Source organism: Lacerta agilis, chromosome 14 (assembly GCF_009819535.1).
Source record: "Lacerta agilis isolate rLacAgi1 chromosome 14, rLacAgi1.pri, whole genome shotgun sequence".
NCBI lineage: Eukaryota > Metazoa > Chordata > Lepidosauria > Squamata > Lacertidae > Lacerta > Lacerta agilis.
In genome coordinates this window covers 50,613,015-50,633,860 of record NC_046325.1, presented here as the reverse complement: position 1 = coordinate 50,633,860, position 20,846 = coordinate 50,613,015, and the positions used below count along the sequence as shown (strand labels likewise).

Sequence of the window (20,846 nt, the reverse complement as noted above, 5' to 3'; positions counted from 1 at the left end):
TGGCCATTTCCCCATTACGTTAATGTTATGGGCTTTTTACAGGTGTCTTAAATATACATTGTTATTAACGAGTCTATTAAGTCAATTAAAACCCAGTCCTTTGAGCTGGCTTTAATGTCGCCACTGGGAGAGATGGGGGGGAGGGGGCTAGAGGTATTTTTGGTTTCCTGCCGTGGTATAAGGAGCAGCCAGCCATTTCCACTCCCAGAGAGGGTCAAGGGTTTTCAAGCAGAGCAAGGTTTTTCCAAAACAGTTCCTTTCTGCTTGCTCCTGTGCCGCCAAAGAAGACAGAAAAGTTACTGGGTGGGGGCAGAGCCTGATGCTCTGTGAAATTCTAAAAGAAATATTCTGACAAATACAACGCTATCTCCAGAATTTCTGTTCCTTTAAAGGAGTGCAATGGAAGTTCTGTCAGGATTAGGCCAAGGGTTGGCTGTCCATACCAGATCCATTTAATAGACTTTCAGGGACAAATTTCTCTTTCATTCTCTCTCTCTCTCTCTCTCTCTCTCTCTCTCTCTCTCTCTCTCTTTCATGTCATGTCTCACATCTGTCTTTGGAGATATGCCTCTCCATTCTTGGGAACCAACTTTTCATTTTCATTATTATTATTAATTACTGTTATTTATTGCATATATATTGCACCTTTTTCTCCAAGGAGCTCAGGGTGGCCTACATAGCACTCCCCTCCTCAATTAATCCCCACACAAAGAGGCCAAGCAAGGATTTCAACACATGGATAATGGAATACAAACCTGCTTTTAAAACCCTCAGGCTGCGGTTGTGCAGTTCCTGTGCCCATGGGAGGGAGCAGGGTGCCTACACAGAGCAGCAACACAAGCCAAGAGGCCGGTGTGTCCCTCAGGTCTGCCTCCCTCCCTTGGCCAGCGGGAAATGCTCTAAGCCCCTAGAAAGACTTTGCATGTTGTTTTTAAATGACTTGGTAGCAGCTCTTCCCTTTTTTCCGTCCTCTCTCAGAGGCAGCTTTTTCAGACACCTAATTTATTCCATCTATTAGATAGATTTTGTAGATTTAATCATTTTCACAGTTGGTGGCTCATTGGATACTCAAGATAAACTCCAAATGAAAGTATAATGGGAACGACAAATGAGTTTTTGCACCAGAAATAGCAGAAACTTGCTCAAGAAGGGAGTTTGAGAGGAGCAAAATATATATAATTTCTCCTTCCACCCCCACCCCCCTTCTCTTCTTGGCACTGCCTTTTGCTGACTACAGTAGGTTACCACAGTTAATTTCGCCAGTTTTGTTCATCTGTAAAATTGCATAAAAGTGACATTTTTGTGCTCATTATAAGAAGTGCTGATTTATAGCTGGTAAATGGAATCCCCCCCCCCCTTTTGTGTGTGTGTGGAGCTCTCATAGTAGCGTAAAGCACCCATGAAATTGCTTGTATAATGTAGTTTAAATCCAATCTCCGAGAGAGATTCCCTCCCTCCACCCTCCTTGGCTAAGGAGATGTTTCCTCTCTCCACACCAAGTTTATTTAGGCTGCTTGGAGGGTGGGGGGTCGGGGTCGGGGGGGTTTCTTTTGGTTGCTGTGATTCAGTTCAGAAGAGTGAACCTGGTGCATTCCAGATATTCATAGAAATGTGGAATTGGAAGGGACCCTCGAGGGTCATCTCCTCCAACCCCCCCCCCCCCCCCGGGACCATTAGCCAGGCCGCCTGGGGCTGGCGGAAGGCTGGAGTGTTCGTCAGAAGGACGGATCCTTTTGTACATGTAATACAGCAAAGAGCAAAGCACCTTAAAAGTACCTGGAGGTTTCGGTCCTTCCTGAAATCACAAATTAGGCACAGTCTTCTCCATTATTCCAGAGTGAGGGACACCAAGCATCCAGTGTAAGATTTTGGGCGGTTTCCAGCTGAGATGCATTAACTATTTGAGCTGATTCTTTTGACAATATGTTGACATTGGTATCATCTGAAAATATTTGGCAGCATTAATTTTGGACAAGCAATAGTTGGTTTACGGAGAGAATAAACCAATTTTGAAGGTGTTTTTTTTAAAAAAAGCAATTTATTTGTGAAATAGGCGAGTGCCCACTTAACACTGCTGCCTGCCTTTTTGTGTCCTAGGTGAAGTCATGGCTCCCCTGCATTCCCCGCGATACCCCAGCCCAGCTGAACTGGACGCCTACGCGCAGAAAGTGGCCAACAGCCCCCTCACCATCAAGATCTTCCCCGCCAACATCAGGGTCCCACAGCACAAGCACCTTAACCGGACAGTGAACGGGTATGACACGACGGGGCAGCGCTACAGCCCCTATCCTGTGCATGCCAGCGGCTACCAGGGACTGCTGGCCATTGTGAAGGCTTCCTCCTCCTCCTCCTCCTCCTCCTCCTCCTCCTCCAGCAAAGGCGTGGTGAAGAGCACGGAGGGCAAGCGGACTAAGATGTCCCCTGCCCACGTGGCCGTTGCCCCCTACCCTGTGACGAGCACTTTAGCCCCAGGCCCCTCCTGTGCAGCGCAGCTGGGCTACCACAGCAGCCAGAAGCAGATGGAGGCCCCCGTGGCCCCCAATGTCACGGTAGCCACATCGACGATCCCACACGCTGGCAGGAGCCTGACACTGCCCCAGTCCAACCTGCCCTCCATCCAGAACATCATCTTCCAGATCAATCAGCAATGCCAGGCGCAGACCGGCCAGCCGCTGTGCCAAGGGGTAGTGGTAGCCAACCCCAGCCCTGCCAAGCACGGTGCTGGCGCTGCTGGATTTGCCACCATGGCGACGGTGGGCGCAGCCGTGGCGTACGCGGGCGCCGTGCTGCCCGACTGCCGTAAGGGGGCCGAGCTGGTGGCGGGCTCCCACCCGGGTGGTGGGCACCTTGGTGCCAAGGCCAGCCTCTACCCCGACGGCATGGACTACCTGCTCTGGCAGCAGCAGAAGCCGCAACAGCAGCAGCTGCGCATGTATAGTGCGGGCAGCGGGGGCGGGGGCGCCGTCAGCAAGTCCCCGGAGGTGTGCGCCGGGATCCTGCGTGCCTACCCCATGACGGGCACGGCCGACAAAGTGAGCTCGTCCCCATTGAACTGCGTGGGCATGCACGGGAACTTCTCGGTAGGGCAGTACTTTGCTCCCCCCTGGAACAGCATCCTGGTCACCCCCAACAGCGACTGCTACAACCCCCCGGAGCTGGCCAATGGGCACCGCGAGCTGGGCATCCAGCCCTCGGATGGGCTGCCCAGCTTGCCCAGCAAGACGCTCTGCAATACCTCTGTCCTCAGCAGCAGCCTGCAGTCGCTGGAGTATCTCATCAACGACATCCACCCTCCGTGCATCAAGGAGCAGATGCTGGGCAAGGGGTACGAGACGGTCTCCGTGCCACGGCTCCTGGACCACCAGCACGCCCACATCCGCCTGCCCGTCTACAGATAAGAGCCGCCGGCACTCTGCTCTGAACCTGGAGGGTAAACCATTCGACTACGGACCCCCCCTTTCCCCCTGCTTTGCCCTCCCCGGCACCGCCAGGGCCCAGACGGCCGTGGCAAGCAGGGGCCCCGAGGAACGCAGGCAGAGGCAGGCAGCATCATCCAGAGACTCGCTGGGATCATAGAGCTTCGGTTGTGCAACCGGCTGCCCTGGGATGGAGGAAATTGCTTGTCTATATAGCTCAGAAATTTTTGTTTCTGTTTCTTAAGAATGTGAACAGGGAGGTGCTGTCCAATTTTGCTGCTAATCCAGGGAGAGAAGAGAGAAGGCTTCGGTGTGGGTGTGTGTGTGTGGGTGTGGGTGTGTGTGTGAGAGAGAGAGAGAGAGAGAGAGAGAGAAGGGGCGTGCGAGTATAAGTCTGTGACCAGATGGATTTGCATGTGGGGGGGTCCCTTTCCCCTCTCCCAAGGAAGTTTCTGTCCTGTGCTGAGTTCAAGTGGGGAGCTTCATGTGCATCACGGTGAGGGGGTGGGCGGGAGTGGATCGAGCCCCTTCCCCAGTCTGCTCCTAAGAATCCAGGTGGCTTAGTTGTGTAGCTTTGCCTACTTTCTAGTTGAAGTCTGTAACTTGCACTGTTTCGATTTAAAGCTAATAATTGGGGAAAGGTGTGAAGCCTATTTAAGGAAGGAAGAAGAAAACACTTGAAAAAAACTTGAAGCGACTTTTTTTGTTTTGTTTTAGTTGAATCTACTGTACATTTCTGCGTTTGGCTGCTACACAACGGAGTCCCTCTGCCCTATGTCAGCATAGCCCTAGGTGATTTTTTTAAAATTAAAACCTTACGTTTTATTGTTATTAATATTAATATTATTTTTAACGGCAATATTGCATTGCCTGTTTTTGTCTGGGAAGCCAGCCTATTCAGCCAGGAAGTTGTGCTAGAAAGAATGAGAGGCCATATTGGAAGGATTGTTTCACCCCCCCCCCAGCCCCCTCCCCATTGGCACTTCATTCTGACTATTTCTGTCTCTTTCAAGCCCACCTCTGTTGCACCTGCCTGCGGATGCACAATTTGAAAGGGCAGAGTGTGGAAAAGAAGCTAATTTACCTCTGAAATGTCACAAGTAGAAGACTTGCTCCATTTTTGTGTCTCCCAAAAAGTTAACGGAATCGGACCCACAAGGGCCCATGTGACGCCATGCAAATATGCCCCCTGCAGCTTGGCTTGTGATTTTTGCATTAGGCTGGACCCGGGTCTAAATCAGGTCAGAAGCGTGGCTGGGCGGTGGGACAAGTGGGGTTCGTGAAATGATTTCAGAAGAATTGGAGGCGAGCAGAGATTTCTCCTCAGCCCAGCCAGTGTTGTGTCCATTACACAACTCTTCCTTGCCTCCACCTGCTCTGATCAAGTTGCAGGAGTATTATGGGTTCTCAAACAATACATGCTGTTTTGTTGTTGGCAGTGTATACTGTTAGAGAGGCAGGTTGCAGCTGAGAGGAGTAGGAACAATCCCATTGAATGCATCCAGTGTGTTGTGTTTAGTTTTTCTTTCCAGCATATTACAATTTGCATACTTTTATTTCCTTTAAAAAAAAGAACTCTCCAAAAATATTCCTTCTGCTCTTGTCATTCGACTCATGAAATTTATGTTTTCATAAGTTTTATTCAAGGGACCTGCTTTGCGGGAATCACAGAGGAGTTCCCCCCCTCCCCTCCCACCCCACTGTTTAAAAGAAGGAAAAAATAAGAGTGGCACAAAAGGGGTTGTGCTCTAAATATAGAGGTACTGTGTCCTTAACCACCTGCTCCAGCACTAAGTGCATTTACAAATCTCTGAGAATGTGTTTTTTATATGAAAAAGCGACCATTATATTCTACTGTGAGAAGTGCATTGTGCACTATATTGTTTTAAAAATGAGAGAAAACAAAAAGTTGGAAAAAAAACAGCAAACGATGTCTCTGGATGTTGTCTTTCTTTTTTCTCTACCCCCCACCCACCCCCCACCAAAAAGAAAATTAAACCTGGGCTTTCACTGGCTGTCTGGTTCTGGAATTTGCTTGTATAGCTTTTGCTCTCCCTTCCTGTTCTTCAGTGGGGGGGGGGGGGAAGCAGGGCCAGTCACACGGAGGGGGGGACCCCCCTGGCCCCACCATGGTGGGAGTGCCCTTGACCACGTGAAGTTCCTCCGTCCACATAGGAAGTTTCCCACCCATTTCAGCAGAAGAAACAGGCCTGCTCGGGTCTCCCTAGACACACTTGGTGCTTGGGGAAGCATTGGGGAGCCCACACACCCTCACCAAAACACATGTGGGTCCCCGGATGGGGAGCAGACAGCTTCTGCCATTACTGACCGCAGGGGAGAGCCAGATCTCCCCAAGGAATGGGGCTGAGGATGGATCCCCTGTCAAACTTTTGGTGTGTCAGATTTCCCCCAGTGTATCATTTTATTTGGAAATGAGTCCTTATAAGGAAGTGTTGAACTTTGGGGGGGGAGGATTTTTCTATAACTTGATTTATTGACATTCTGAAGATTTGTATGGCGTAAGATGTCACCCCTCATTTTTTAGTTTTGCTGTTCCCCTCGTGTGCTCCCTCTCTCTAGTCATGCAAACTATTACCACACAATTTGGAAGCCATATTTGCTTCAACCTTTGCTAATCCTCTTCTCTTTCTTTGTGAGATTTTGCTTCTCTTAGCTGTGCCTGGCTTGATTCAGCGCTGACCCCATAATTAAAACACTGATTTCCCTCATGTTTTGCACCAGATAAGCTTGCATTGTATCCTCAGAATAATGTGTAAATTAGAGGAAAGTGTCAACACTGAATGCTGAGCTACCCCTGCTAGTGCTCCCCCCCCTTCATTGTTTTGATGAAAAAACAGAAAATAGATGGCGAGTTCTTCAATGATAGATGTTTTACCACATCAAGGAAATTTTTATAATGGCGAATCCTTACAATACAGTTTTCTCTCCCCCCTTGTGGTGTTATTTCCCTGTAGAAAATGATCCTCCAAACCCCTTTTTCTGGTGACTTTGGGACCGGGGGGGGGGGGGGGGTTTATTTATCTTCTGAAAGGATTAAGAGTCCAGGGCATTTCCTTGGCAACTGCAAAGGTCAATAGATAATTTATATGATGCATAAGAAGTGGAGCTTTTTGCCAAACAGCAGGACTCTCTATGTCGGCTCTTGAAGTGGGTTTTCAGATCCAGCTGGTGGTCTGGATATGCCCCCCCACCACCACCACCAAGACACACACCTATGCCATCCTCTTAAAAACCCCTTGTGCTCCTTTTCTTAAGACAAAGACCACAAGCTTCCTCCTCACACCCCAAGACACTTTCTCTCTGAGGTGAATTTATCTCCTGTCAGGAAAAGCTGTGATGGAGGAATGTTATTTTTTTTGTCTTGGGGGGGGGGGATTGGCCAGCAGGCTCCTTCATGCATCCCTGCAGGGTCTGTCCTCTGGGGTTCCCAGGCAGCTGAAGCAGTGCCTTCTCCCTGCCATGACCCCATCCGCTGTGGGCGAGGGGGCAGATTACTGCCCCAAACAATGAGCTCCTTGCATTGGAGATAATAGTATTAAATGCCAAAGAGGTTTTCGGCGCAGGGCTGCTATCACTCACGCCCTTGTCTTCCCCCTGATGCGGCATATGGTGTGCCATTATGTGGGCTTTTGCGCTTGGGAGGCTGCGAGGACGCTTGCTTGGAGGGCAAGACTTTCCCATACTGCCTCTCGCTTTTTCATCCAGAGAGGAAGAAAATGGCACCTCTTCCAAATAAAGACCTCAGATGGGAATGTGGCAGCACCTAAAAGGGGGGGGGCTTTTAAACTGAAAAATGGGCCTTTGGCTGAAATGATGCACAAAAGCCCCAGAGGTAATTTTGTTGAATCAGGGCTTCTGTGGCTGATCCTTGAGGGGGTCTGCTGTGCTCTATTCATTTCTGTTTACTTGTTTTTATGCCGTGGCCTTGAAGGGGAGAGACCTGGCATGGATGAAAATATGTGCTTGTTACCAGGAGAGTGGGATTTTTGTGACGTCTTCTCCTCTCCCCACACGAGCCTCCCAATTCCCAAGCGCTCCCCTTTCTTGGAAGAGGTGTGGCGCTGCTGCCTGTTTGACTGCTCACATGAAGGTTATTCTATATCTGGGCAACGGCTGCGCCTGTGGGATGCTCCTCAAAATTGCCTCCATTTGTCTTTCCTTGCACACATAACAACCTGTCTTCAAATTTCATGCTCTGCATGGAGAGGGGAAGGCAGATGAGCCAGGAATCCTGAGAAAGGTGTCCCTCTGCTGGCAGAAAACGGCTCCTGTGTGAAGAAACCCACGGCTTCAGACTTCTTGGAAAGAGGGTCAGAACATGGCCCAGGTAAACAGCGCATGCATATGGCCACCACTTGGCTGCAGTTGGAGTTGGCAGGGCAGCTTTTCACAGGCATCTGCATAGATGCTGTAAGAGCATCATGTGTACTTGTGTCTGGGTCTGGTCAGTGCCTGGGTGGAAACTGCTTCGGGTTCCATGACAGAAGGAAGGTGGGCTATAAATGTAAAAGATGAACGATTGATGAGAGGGGGGGGATCAAGCAGCAGAGAGGTGCCCATTTCAACAGTCACACAGGACGACATGAGTCTCCCACCAGGATAATCTGCCTTGCCCATTGCCAACTTCCCCACTGGAGATGGCAGAGGTAAAGGCAGGAGGAACACAGGAAGGTGCCTTACACCAAGTCAGACCCTGGCTCTGTGGAACCTGGTTTTAGAAAGCCCTGCCTGGAGATGCTGCAGGGGGTCGAGACTGGGGCCTCCTGCATGCAGAGCAGATGTACCCACTGAGCCGTGTGGGTCTTCCCAACTATACAAAGGATGGGTGCTGAAAGTACCAGTTAGCAGTGGTTCAGGCCAAAGGTTGGTCTAGTTCAGCCTTTCTCAACTTTCGCCAGATGAAGTTGGACTACAGCTCCCATCATTCTTAGCCAGCATAGCCATTGGCCAGGGATGATGGGAGCTGCAGTTCAAGAACATCAGGTGACCCAAGGTTGAGACAAGCTGATCTAGTCCCATATGATCTTTTTCACAGTGGCCAACCAGATTTTTCAACTCTATTTTGATAAATCTCATATCTGTTTTTTATGTTTATTTTTTATGTAAAGTGCAGAGAGGTTTTGTTCGCTTAACGGTCTCTGTTGAGAAGCAGGACAGAAAGGCAATAGTCTTGTCATGATGCCCAACGACAGGCATTCGGAGGCTGATGCTAGAGGAATATAGAGCCATCGCGGCTCGTTGCCATTGGTAGCCTTGCCCTCCGTGAATTTGTCTTACCCTCTCAACTATGCACTGTGTGGTTTGGGCATGTAGAATGCCCAACACAATGCATGCCAGAAGCCTGGTGTGACACTTGCTCTTGTGTGCATGCAGAGTGCTTTCCCTTCATTCAGTACAGTCCACATGCTCACCATCCCAGCAGTGGCAGACCTTAGGGTCTCTGTTCCACCGCCTCTTGCCTTCTGCATCCTAGCTGTGTCACCCCTTGCAGAACCCCCGAGGCTCTGTGCCCAGTGGACTGAACTCTGCTAAATCCACCTCTGATCCCAGGGTCAAGGGAAGGGTTTCCATTGCCGTGATTAACCCTTGCCTCCACTGTGGGAAATGTCCCTGGATCCCACGGCTGCAATTTGGCCAGACTTCTTATCCTCTAGAAGAGGTCCCCTCCAAGGACAATCTCTCAGCAGGGAAATCTGATTCTCTTCCTGCCCTTGTTCCTCCCAGATGCATCAAGCAACCCAGTTCCTCCTCCCCCTTACCAAGTAACAACATTTCAAGGCCAGCTTGGGGGAAATAACAGCCTTGTTGGAGGGCCTGCAGATCTCACTAGCAGGGGTGCAATGGGGAAGTCTCTCATTTCAGCAGTTGCTTTTCATGCGGCCCGTGGGGGGGGGGAGCAAAGGCTTCCTCCCTCACACTAGGAGGACTCAGGACCCCTTCCATTCCCACTCTTGCAGCCTAAACATGGAAGAAAGGTCAGCCCTTTCCTTTAACTGCTGCACTTGGATGCCAGGCCAAGAGTTGTGCCAGGGAAAGGTTTGTTCCTGCTGTGGTGGCTGAGTTGAGAAGCACAAGGGACATCCAATGAAGGAAGCGCACCAGCTTGCCCCCGCAATTGGGGGGGGGGCGCTGCCAGGCGACATGGGCGTGCCATGTGCGCACACCATGCAACATGCTGATGTCACGCGTGCTCTGCCTTTGCTTGTAGGGAACAGGAGAATTTGCACATGACTTCCCCACATCTCTGCATTCAATTCCCAGCTTTTACTTTCTTATTCGCTGCGATTCCTGCCTTGCAGGGGGTTGGACTAGATGACCCTTGAGGTTCCTTCCAACTCTACTTTGAATGTCTGTGCTCTGCTCCGTCCGTGCAAGACGTGGAGTGTTGAGGTGGCCCAGCAGAAGGCCAGGTGGGGGAACGCTCCCCAGGTGAGGAGGAGATGTGGGACCCAGGCTAGCCCTTCTGGTGGGGACAAGGGAGGACGCAGGAGACAGATGGGTTATTGCCTCCCCCCCCCCCTCTAACTCCGGCTCCCAGTGTTTCTCTGGATATTTATGGCAAGCTGGGAAGGAAGCGCTCGCTCAATGGCACTGTAACCACCATGACAGCCAATCAAGGGAACAAAGAAGGATTGTCACAAAGGGGGGAATTTCACTGAGGCTCATGCTACCGGGGGGGGGGGGGAGAGAAGGAGGGGGCTGGGGAAGAGAAATCAGCGCAAGAGATCTGGCTGCCTCGTGGCACGTTCAAATTAAATTGTCTTCAGGAAAAATATTTGCTTAGATCTTTTTAAAAAAAAAATGTCAGGGGGAGAGAGGCGAATAAAAGACACGTGGAGGTGCTGCATTCTGCGGAGGAAACGGGGGAAATGGAGGCTGGAGGAGGCTGCAAGAGGCAGCCACTCGCTGCACCGTCGCCACATCAAGCGCTGTAAGCCAAAGCCGCGCTCGCTTGGCCCAAGCTGGAAAGACGGCACAATTGGGCAGTAAGAACAGCTGGCCGGGGGGGGGGCAGCTGCTGGGCATGCAAAGAGCCCCCCACCCCCTTCAGTCCCAGGTGTCTCCAAGTAGGGCTGGGAAAGGCTCTTTGTCTGCAGTCCTGGAGAGCCGCTGCCAGTCCGTGAAGACACCTCGGAGCTGCACCGGAATAAGTGCAGGTTATCTGGCACTTTTCAATCTGGGCCAATGGCCATAATCCTTAGGGTAAAGACCTTTTGGGGAACAGCTGCTTCGCATACAGAAGGTCCCCGGGTCGACGTCGATCCTCAGCATTTCCAGGTAGGGCTGCGCCGCCTGTCTGCAATCCTGGAGAGCCGCTACCGGTCAGTGTAGACAATACTGAGCATTGCAGTATTGCAGGAGGTTGGACTAGATGACCCTTGGGATCCCTTCCAAATCTACAATTCTGTTATTCTATGAACTTCCCCATTTCATTTTTTAAATGGAAGTATTTATATACACCTGTATCATAAAAATATATCAGAGCGATTTGCAACAGTATAAAAGCATAAAACTAAACAATAAAATCACAAAAAGTTAAAAAGAAGTTAAAAACCAAAAGAAGCTAAGCGCAAACTTCAGTAGACCATTGTGGGGAATGTACTCTTAGGAAATGGGAAAGTTTCGCAGCCTCTCCTGATTCAGATGTTATGGACAAGCAAAGCTCTCCCTCAACACCGGCATCCTGGTGTCCCGTTGCTCCCAAACTCCCGATGCCCTCGAGCGTCATAGAACATCCAAGCAGGCTGCAGTTGCAAGCACAGCCAGAGCCGTCTCAAGGGGATCTGCCGCCCTGGCGCGGCTATCCCTCCGGTGCCCCCGCCATGCCGCCTCTCCGCCGCCTCCCTCCCACGCTTGCCGCCCCTTGGGAGGGGGGTGGGCGAGCGGGGGATGAGGGGCGTGGCGCTGGAGCGGCGCGGGGCTCTGCGCGCCCTTCCAGCGCTTCCGGGATGGGAGGCGAGGGCGGCCGGCTCGCGCTCCCGCGCGCAGCCGGGCGATTCGCGCTCCGCGCGCAGCCGGGCAATTCGCGCTCCGCGCGCAGCCGGACGGCGCGGCGCGGCTGGGCAGCTCGCGCTGCATCGGGCGGGCGGCCGGCTGCGCCGCGCCATCCGGCTGCGCGCGGGAGCGCGAGCCGGCTGCCCTCGCCTCCCGTCCCGGAAGCGCTGGAAGGGCGCGCAGAGCTGTGCTCCTGTGCTCTGCTGGGCAGCCAGAGGGCGTGGCGTGGCCGGCCAGCTCCCTTGCCGGGAGTCAGAGGGCGCTGCCGGCAGGCGCTGCCAGCGGGGCTGGAGGGCGGAGGCGCCCTCCAGGCCATTGCGCCCTGGTGCGCCGCGCCACCAGCCCCAATGGATGAGACGGCTCTGAGCACAGCACTGTCTCCTCAGAGGATTCAGCAAATGAAAACAGTTTGTTTATTTATTTTGAGGCTGTTTGATGATGATGATGATGATAAAAATAATATATTTATTATTTGTACCCCACCTATCTGACTGGGTTGCCCCAGCCATTCTGGGTGGCTGTTTCGTTATTTAAGTTGTTGAAAAATAAATTGTATCCTTATACATTTCTGAACAATATCTGGTGCTAGCAATGTGCTCCCCGCCCCCTTGCTAAATGCTTCTTCCCACAGATGACCAAGTGCAGAAGAAGATGGGGCTTCCAATTTTGCCTCGTCACACAGGCAGCAGAATTACACTGTTCCTCCAGTCAGCAGGCTGCAAGCAAAGCACTATCCCCTATTGACTCCACAGGGTGCAAATAAATGCTCTCTTCCGGTGATCCTGCATGCTGCAAACCAAGAAAGGAACAGGCTTGGATTTTGCAGCCTTCTGTGGCTGATAGAAACAGGTGATGTTTATCTGGTTCTGAGACAGGAGGAAGCAGCAACAAGTCCCTAAGGCGACTCTGGGCTCTTAAGGGTTCAGCCAGCCCAGCTCTGTGAATGAAAGGCTTTTTCTCTTTCTCAAACAGGAAAGCAGGTCTGCCCCTGCAATGGGAAGACTCCTACACAAAAGAAGACGGAAAACACTTTTCTCCAGTTACATTTGCAGAATGACATCTGATTTACTGTGAGATCAGCCTCTGAGCTGGGTCAGTTCCTTGGGTCTCACTTCTGGAGGGGGCCTTGGGGACGGGAGAATGAGTCTCCTTGGAAGAGGCAACCCAGGTATGATGAAGCTGTCCTCTGACCCTATAAATTCTGCCAGGCACTGCGTTTCATCCTTCTGGCAAGAAAAACTAAAGGAGGCAGGGAAGTAAGGTAGGAAGGTGAGCATGCCTGTCTGGATCCAGGTTAATGCTGCATGTACAAGGTCTTAGCCTTGGGCTTTTACGTTAATTAATCTACAAGAGCAGAGTTCCCCCCCCCCACCTGCACAGATTAGCCTCTCTATCCTGCTCCCCTGTCTCTCCTCACCACAGTCTGTAAGCACATGAGCCAGTGCAGTGTAGTGGTAAGTAGTGTCAGACTAGAACCTGGCAGGGACCAGGGTTCAAATCCTCCCTCGGCCATGAAGCTCCCTGGGTGACCTTGGGTGCCAGTCACTGCCTATCACCCTGACTTCCTGCACAGGGTTGTTGTGGGGATTAAATGAGATTGGGGGGGGGGGAGCCACATGTGCCACCTTGAGCTCCTTGGAAGAAAAGGGAGGGTGTAAATGCAATAAAATAAAATAAAAATAATCAAACAAAAATCCAACCTTTGGGTACCGTTCCGAATTGCACTGGTCATACACAGGGCTAGCAATCAAAGGAACAGGCTAACAATTTCCAGAAGGGGGACAGCATTGGTCCGTTGCAGCAAAAGCAGCAGAGTCCTGCTGTGGCACCTTAACCAACTTCATTGCATACCCTCCAAGTGTCCCTATTTCCCAGGGACAGCCCAGCAATTACAAAAGCCACCCCAGATCCTGAATTGATCCTGGAATGTCCCTATTTCCCCTGCTAGTGCTGCTGGTGCTGCAGGGGAGTGTCCTGGAGCCTCTCCATGGAGGCTCGCCACTGCCAGCCTCCTTCCTTGGGCAGCTGAGAGGGGCCAATGGAGAGCAAACGAGGAGGAGGAGAGGTTGCCGCTGCCAAGGCCCAGCCCTGCATGATGAGGCAGATCTGAGGTGCAGGCAGAGGGCAGGGCTGCCCAGGACGGGAAGAAAGAGCGGGGAGCAAGAAGGCTTGGTTTTTTTAAAAAAAGAAAAAAGCTTTGTGCATCCACATCTAATCTTATCCCCTTATAAAATGCATTTATTAGAGTGTGTTTTTATTTTTGCAAATCTACCAAAGAATAAAATAAAATCAGAATTAAGGTGTTTTCTCAGGATGGCGGAGAGCAGGTGTGCTGTGTCCCGTTGGTGTCGTGGTGGTGACACTCGCCCTTCTGATAGGAAATGCCGGGGGGGGGGGATGGGGGGTGAAGGAGGGTCAGTTGCGGGGGAGTGAGCAATGTCCCTATTTTTACCTGAGGAATGTTGGAAGGTAAGTTATTGTGGGCTGGATTCCACTTTGGCACACATCCTAAAATGCACCCAAACATTTAACTCCCCCTTGCCTTGTCCAACCACACAGTGACTGCAGGGGGCGCTCCTCTTTTTTGAAAGGCCGTCAGAGGGCAGCCCTGTATTTGAAGGGCTGCCCAGCCCAATAATGAACCCTGAAGAAAAGGAGGCATGTAAATTGCCATATGAAAATTTTACGCAAATTCACATGTTCTAAAACCACACCCCCCAATGTTTTGATGGTGCAAAATATGCTGTCTCCTCTGAATACCCGTGTGCCCCGTTGTGCTTGGGTCCTGCTTGCGGACTTCCCAGAAGAAGCTTCTGGTTGGCCACTGGGGACTAGATGGGCTCCTTTGCAGGGGCAGAGCAAGGGGGCGGGGGTGGCCCGCCCCGGGTTCCAGGGGAGGGGAGTGACACTTTGGCCAGTCCCGCCCTACCCCGCCCCACTGGGTGGGCCCCAAACGGGGGCATGCTGCTTTCCCCCCTTTTCAGCGGCTTTTTTTCAGCGCGAGGGGCGGGCCAGCGAGGAGGGGGCATCATGCCAGTGACAAGCGTGATGCCCCTCCTCGCTGGCCCACCCCTCGCCTCCATGCCTCATCCGGTGTGTGTTGTGGCCTGCCCCCAGGGGGTGCCTATGCCCCGCCGTCCCAGGCAGCGCAGAGGCTTCCTCCGCCACTGCTCCTTTGGTCTGATCCAGCCGTGGGGCTCTTGGAATCATAGACTGGCAGAGCTGGAAGGACCCAACTCCCTGCCATGCTCTGTCCTTCTGTGGAGTCTGCAGGCGTCTTTGGCTCTTGGGAATAACAGTGACAATGACTGACCAGGCAAATCCTTCCCTCCAGAAAGAAGAGGAGGAGTTGTTGTTTCGTTACAAACTTTAAAGACAATTATGTTTTGTCTACCAAGACAAGCAGAACCAGTGTCGGAAGTGGGTGGGCCAGCTCCATCAAGTGCTCTGTGCGGGAGAAGCTCTTCCACTCATGCCTTGACTCGCGTTGGGTTGGCCGCCCCCAGAGTACAAGATACTTTGCAGATTTTGCTTCATAACTGGAGACTTACTTTTCTTTTTAAAAACTAATGGTTCAAATCTGAGGGTCTTACTTGCATATCAACCCAGCTCTGTTGGGATCCCAGGGAATCCTATTATTGCCTGGTCATTTCTTTACCTATAGCAGGCAGGCAGAACGTTTGGCCCTCCAGGTATGTGCTGAACTGCAACTCCCTTCAGCCCCAGCAAGCACGGCCAGTGGCCAGGGATTGTGGGAACTATAGTTCAGCAGCAGCATCTTGAATCCCACAGGCCAGCTTGCTCTTCAGGTGTCAGGGCTTCTGGTGTGGCTTACATGTGGAATGCAGTCCATGAACACGCAGAAGGCAGTCGCTGCCCACAGACCTGCAACCTCAAAGACACAAAAGGAAAAGTGGATAAGAAGGGAAGGTGAAGCAAGCAAACTCAGGCACCAGTTCTAACAAGTGAAATAGTGGCTCTGCTGATGGCCAGCTGCTATGGAGGCAGTTCAGGGCCTGCTGCCATGGCCTCCTTCCCCACCTTTCCAGGCTGCTTTCTGATGACATTCGACAGCCGTCAAAATGGGTTATTTATTCCCCCGAGCTGCACAAACATGCCCTCCTTCCTAAGCACATTATGCTGCAAATCCTGTTAAACTGAAGTCACCCCGCTTAGGTGCCTGGTGCTCACGGGGCATTTCAGCCCAAGCCCTGAAACTCGCCCTGCCTCTTCTGCTTGCCAGCCAGCCCAAGGCAAATGCTTGTCCTTTGCCAGTGCAGAAGCGTGTCTGGGTGTGGCTTGGCTGGCATTATGTTCCCTGGCACTTGCGAGATGCTGGTGCTCTCCTCTGGCACACCCAGGGGCAAAGGCAGTGGGTGGGGTGGCTGCCCTCCCTCCTTGCCCTTGGCCCCACAGATGGGACTCGACTCCCCTGCCAGAGCTGAGGCCTTTAGGCTGCATTGCATACGCAGAAATCTCATTACCTGCATTAGGAGAGTTACTGGCAGGAAAGCTATAAGCAAGCTGGCTTTGCAGACTCCTTTGAACTTTGCAGAGCTGCTGGCCTATATCTCAGAGTGGGGGGCGGGGCAGGGCGAGGATTGCGCCCCCACTGGCCGCAGCTGAGGCTCTGCATCAGGAACACGGCTGCTGTCCTTTGGTTTGCAGGGTTATAACTTTATTGGGGAGGGCCGTAGCTCAGCAGCAGAGCACCTGCTTGGCATGCAGAAGGTCCCACTTTCAATTCCTGCTGGCATCTCCAGGGAGCGCTGGGAGCGACTGGAAGCCCTGGAGAGCTGTTCCATTCAGTGTTGACAATATTGAGCTATACGGGCCAATGGGTCAGACTTGGCATAAGGCAGCTTCTGAGACTCCTATTATGTATATTTATTTTGATCAAAATTGTTTGGCCTTATCTTTGCGGTGACAGGTGGAAACTCAGCAGGTGACACCCTAGGGCTCTGCCATGTGCACCATTCCAGCCTGGTTTGGAGTGGGAAGGGCAGCCTGGCTCCTGCTACAAGCTCTTTCTACGCAGCAGCCCCATCCAAAGGAATCCCTGGCCTGAAAGGTGTGACCAGATATTGCAGCCGGGGTGCCTGGAAGGAGTCAGGTGCCGCAGGAGCCCCTGAGCTTGGGCTAACTTGACTTCTCCCTGCCCGCGTGTCTAATGTCAATTCTCTTTGATCTCTCCCCAGTCCCCAGCCCCAGCTGACTGTTTCATCTCAGAGTCTCTCCCTCCATTAATCTGCCCCTTTGAAGTGGGGAGCAACCAATGAGAATCCTCAGAGCATCTCCCAACATATGGCACAGCTCTGGAAAATACATGTGAGTTTGCTGGCTGTGTTTAAAAAGCCCCCTCCTTTGGAAAATGGCTGGCACATCTCGCTTTCCCCCACATTGGCCATTGAGCTCTGCCACCTCCTGCCTGCCTTTGCTGGCACCAACTCCAAGCAGGCCAGGCTGCCTCCTGTGCTGATGAAGAGCAGAGCCACACAATGACCCAGCCCAAAGGGTCCTGGGAACTGCAGTTTCTCCATCAGGGAGACTGGGAGGAAATCGAAGGGGAGGGGGTGGCATTGGTGAGGGGCACAACACTCAGTGCCACTGAAGGACAAAACACCCACATTCCCTCCCAGAGAGGATTAATAGAACTGTAGAGTTGGAAGGGACTACCAAGGGCCATCTAGTTCAGCCCCCTGCGATGCAGGAATCACAGCGAAAGAAACCCTGGCAGGTGGCCATGATCCAGCCTCTGTTTAGAAACCTCCAGGGCTTTAGAAACATGCAGCAAAATAAGCAAAAGTGTTGGTGGTGTCAATGCATGCGAAAGTTGTGTCTTGGCTCCTTGCCTAACTCCAAAATACACTCGGCAGGAAGTAGCACTAAATGTTCCCCTAGACGTATCTGGGGGACGTTTCTCATTTATCTCCCAAGCATCCAAGCTCTCTCTTGCCAAGCCAAGAGTTGCGAGGCTTTATAACGTGTCGGGGGATACCAGCATTTTTTCCCTGCAGACCTGGCCTGATCAAAATACAGTCAGGAGGATAAAAATAATTTCAAGGGAAGCATCTGATAAAGCAGGTCTCAGGAGGCAGCTACTGTAAAACTGCACAGCTCAGAAAAGAATTTAAATGGGGAGGGGGGAGGCTCCGTTCATCTCTCACACGGATTGAATGTTCGTTTCCAAAATTAACCTTCAAAATTATCTAAAAATAAATTTGCCGCTGTGCTTGGCATTTCCTCAACTGCATGCTATCTTGACTCCTCCTTTGTTTGGGGTGAGCAGGCCTGTCAGCGCTGGCTGGTGGCTGCAGGTCTTTTGAGTTGGGGGTTTCAAGGGCGGGGGGAGTTGTAATCCAAAACATTGGCCGTGTGCCAGGTGGGTGAAGATGGGTTGACTCGGTTTAAGGCAACATCACGTGATCTTGTGCATTAGGCCATGTATCTGAAGCACTATAATACTATTTTAAACAGGCATGGCTTTCCCCAAAGAAACCTGGGAGCTGTAGTTTGTTAAGGGTGCTGAGAGTCGTTTGGAGGCGCCTGTTCCCTTCAAAGAGCTACAATTCCCAGAGTTCCCTTGGAAGAGGAATTGATTGTTAGACCACCCTGGGAATTGTCACTCTGGGAGGAGAACAGGTGCCCCCTAATAATTCTCAGCTCCCAGAATTCCTTGACGGAAGCCGTGGCAGTTAAAGTGGCATCACAGGGCTTTCAATCCATGGGGTGATGTCATCATTCAGTATTCAAGTACTTTCTCATAACATGCAGAGCCTGCATTAAAAGAAAAACACTCTTCTATATTCCCGTTAAAGTCTCCAGTCTCCTTGCTCTCTCTCCTGCTGGGGTGTGTGTGTGTGTGTTGGCTTTTGCTGTGTGTCAGTTTAGCATGGGCTGCAAAGGTCAGTTCACTCCAGCATTGACTATAGAAGATGTCAATACTTGTTTATTACCCAGGACTGTTAATGCAGCGCCATGTTTGTGGCTTTGGGGCAATATACATCATATTGACTGTGGCCTGAAATGCGCTTTGTGACCTCCTCCCGGGAGCTGCGCTTGGCCCAGGACCGGGGGGGGGGGGGAGCCATGCTTGAGGCCCCGGGGACACCACCAGGGCAACACTTTTCACCTGCCAGGTGTGGTGCTGCCCACAAATCCCAGGAACTTGTCAGAAGTGGCCAAAATAAACCCCCACTGCAGTCCCAGAGGCTTTGTGGTGTTTCATAGGCATTGGGGTTCACTACATTGAGCCCCCAGACCTGTTTCCATAGGTTCTTAGAGGCTCAGACTTGTCATGGGGTCATGAAGGCTTTATCTCACAACCTGACACACACAAAACACCCTGTGGGCTCCACAGTGCATTGCAAAGGTTAGGGCTGTTGCTCCATTAACTAAATCTTGCCCCCCCCCCACTAAGTCAACTTAAACTCCTAATTAAGGGATCTGGGCTCCATCTGCCCCACACCTTTAAAGCAGTCGCAGTAGCTTATTCCCCTTGCAGAGTTACAATTTTCAAAGTGGTTGAACTCTGGAAATTGTAGCTCTGGGAGGGGGGAGGGGGGAGAGGGGGGCCGCCTCACAACTCTCAGCCCCTTGAACAAACTACCGTTCCTGGGATTCCTTGGTATGATACTGCTTTAAACATAGGTTGCAGATGGGGCCCAAGTCCCTTAATTAGGAGTTTCAGTTGACTAACTGACTAATCTACATCTGTGTAAATCTATGTATGAGTAAGCCAACAGTTCTGAAGCAAAAAAGTACTTTTTTGGATTTTACTCTAAGGCTACATACACACTCCCGTTTACTCTGCATCCGCTGGCTTGGGAAGGGGTGGACACACAAGGTTGGCCCCGATCCATATCTATCTGGTGTCTATGAAATACCGGTAACTACATTTCAATGTGTTTTCCCCAAAACTGGCTTCGATTGAGAAAACAGAACAACCTAGTTGTGTTTTAAGCCTCAGAGAGAGATGGTTCTAGTAATAAAACATTTAAAAACAAACAAACAAATCTGACCATTTTATTGGAAGGGGGGCTTTTGTCAAAAAGTTGTGTGCATCAGTGGAGCCAATGAATCAATTAAACATGGCAGCCCTAATTTAAGTTGGGGGAGCAAAATCAGAGGAGAACCCCCCCTTTCCCTTCAGAGTTTTGCAGAAGTGAGAGTGTGGATGGCAGCAACTTCTCTGGGCGCCATCCCTCCTTCTCTCCTTGTCTTTGGCTTCTTCATTAAAGCCCCCCTTTCTTCCCTCTGATGTTCCTGCCTCCCCCCCCCCATCAGTCTGTCTCGCTTTGTTATGCCAGGGTGGGGGAAATGGGAGGGATCCGATGATAATAAAAATGATTGTGTGTTGCATTGACAGGAGGGGCTTTTAAATCCCTTCTTGACATTCTTAAATTACAATAGGAGAATAAAGAGGTGGGGGGGAGTGAATAAGGGACTTTGGTAATGTGTTAATCTTAATTGAACAATTACCTCCACTCCTGAAGCGTTCATTACTGTAGCACTTATTGTCAGCTGTTTTTATTGTCTTGCAATGAATGCTGGAGAATCCATTTCTTGAAAAATGAAAAGCAGCTTCAGAAACCAAGCTTCTCTCTGCTCTCTTCACCGCTGTCCCCACCCCCATTTCTCTCAACTTTTACAAGAGGCTGCTGGATGGGGGGGGCGGGGGGGGCGGGCATGTCGCCCAGCATCCGGTTCTCGCAGTGGCCCCCCAGGTGCCTCAAGGAGAAACCTGCAAGCAGGACAGGAGTGCAAGAGCCTCCCCCCCCTGCGGTTCCCAGCAAATGGGATTCAGAGGCCATGGGGGGGGGAGGCAGAGCACAGCCTATTTCCTGGCCAGGAGTCATGGATAGCCCTCTCCTCTAGGAACTGCTCCGGTCCTCTTCCGCAGCCACTCAAGCTGTGGTGGCAGCGAGTGCCGTTCTTTATGTGGCACATGAGGAAGTCCTTTCTTTCATCTGTCCTCCTCAGTCTTCCAACATTCCCTTTCACTGCGCCCTCAAGTTCTAGTGTTACGAGGGAGAAAAGCTTCTCTCGGCAAAACGATCCGGTCCGTCCGTGGCCTTCATTAGCAGGAGGGACCTGTTGCATTTGCGCCCTGTGCGCTTGTGACTGTGTGCAATAAATCTCCCTGGCATCTTTCTCTCTATCCTAGAAATTAAATACATCGTTTCCCCATGTCTTGCCCTTTCCCCCAAGTGACTGTTGCGCTGAGGCCTGCTTGGGACAGGTGCTTAAGCCCTGCCTGGGTTGGTGGACAACCCAAAGTGGGCCAAGAAAGACATGCTTCACGTCCTCTGGAAGCCCCTGCGTTCTTGATTACGGGGCAATTAGGCCACACATAACCAAACTTGTTTGGGCAGCAGAAGCCGTAGTTGCAGAGGCCATCAAATTCCAGGAGAG

The 20,846-nt window shown here is 51.5% G+C and overlaps 1 protein-coding gene across 1 annotated transcript in view; it reads left to right on the top strand.

The window, feature by feature from the left end:
• FAM222A (family with sequence similarity 222 member A) overlaps positions 1 to 3,732 on the top strand; it is a 38,523-nt gene extending 34,791 nt beyond the window's left edge. The window contains exon 2 of the mRNA XM_033169553.1: positions 2,098 to 3,732. Coding sequence (XP_033025444.1) covers positions 2,098 to 3,398 — 1,301 coding nt within the window. The 3' untranslated portion in view covers positions 3,399 to 3,732. The remainder of the gene's footprint in view (positions 1 to 2,097) is intronic.
• Positions 3,733 to 20,846: the final 17,114 nt, after the last annotated feature.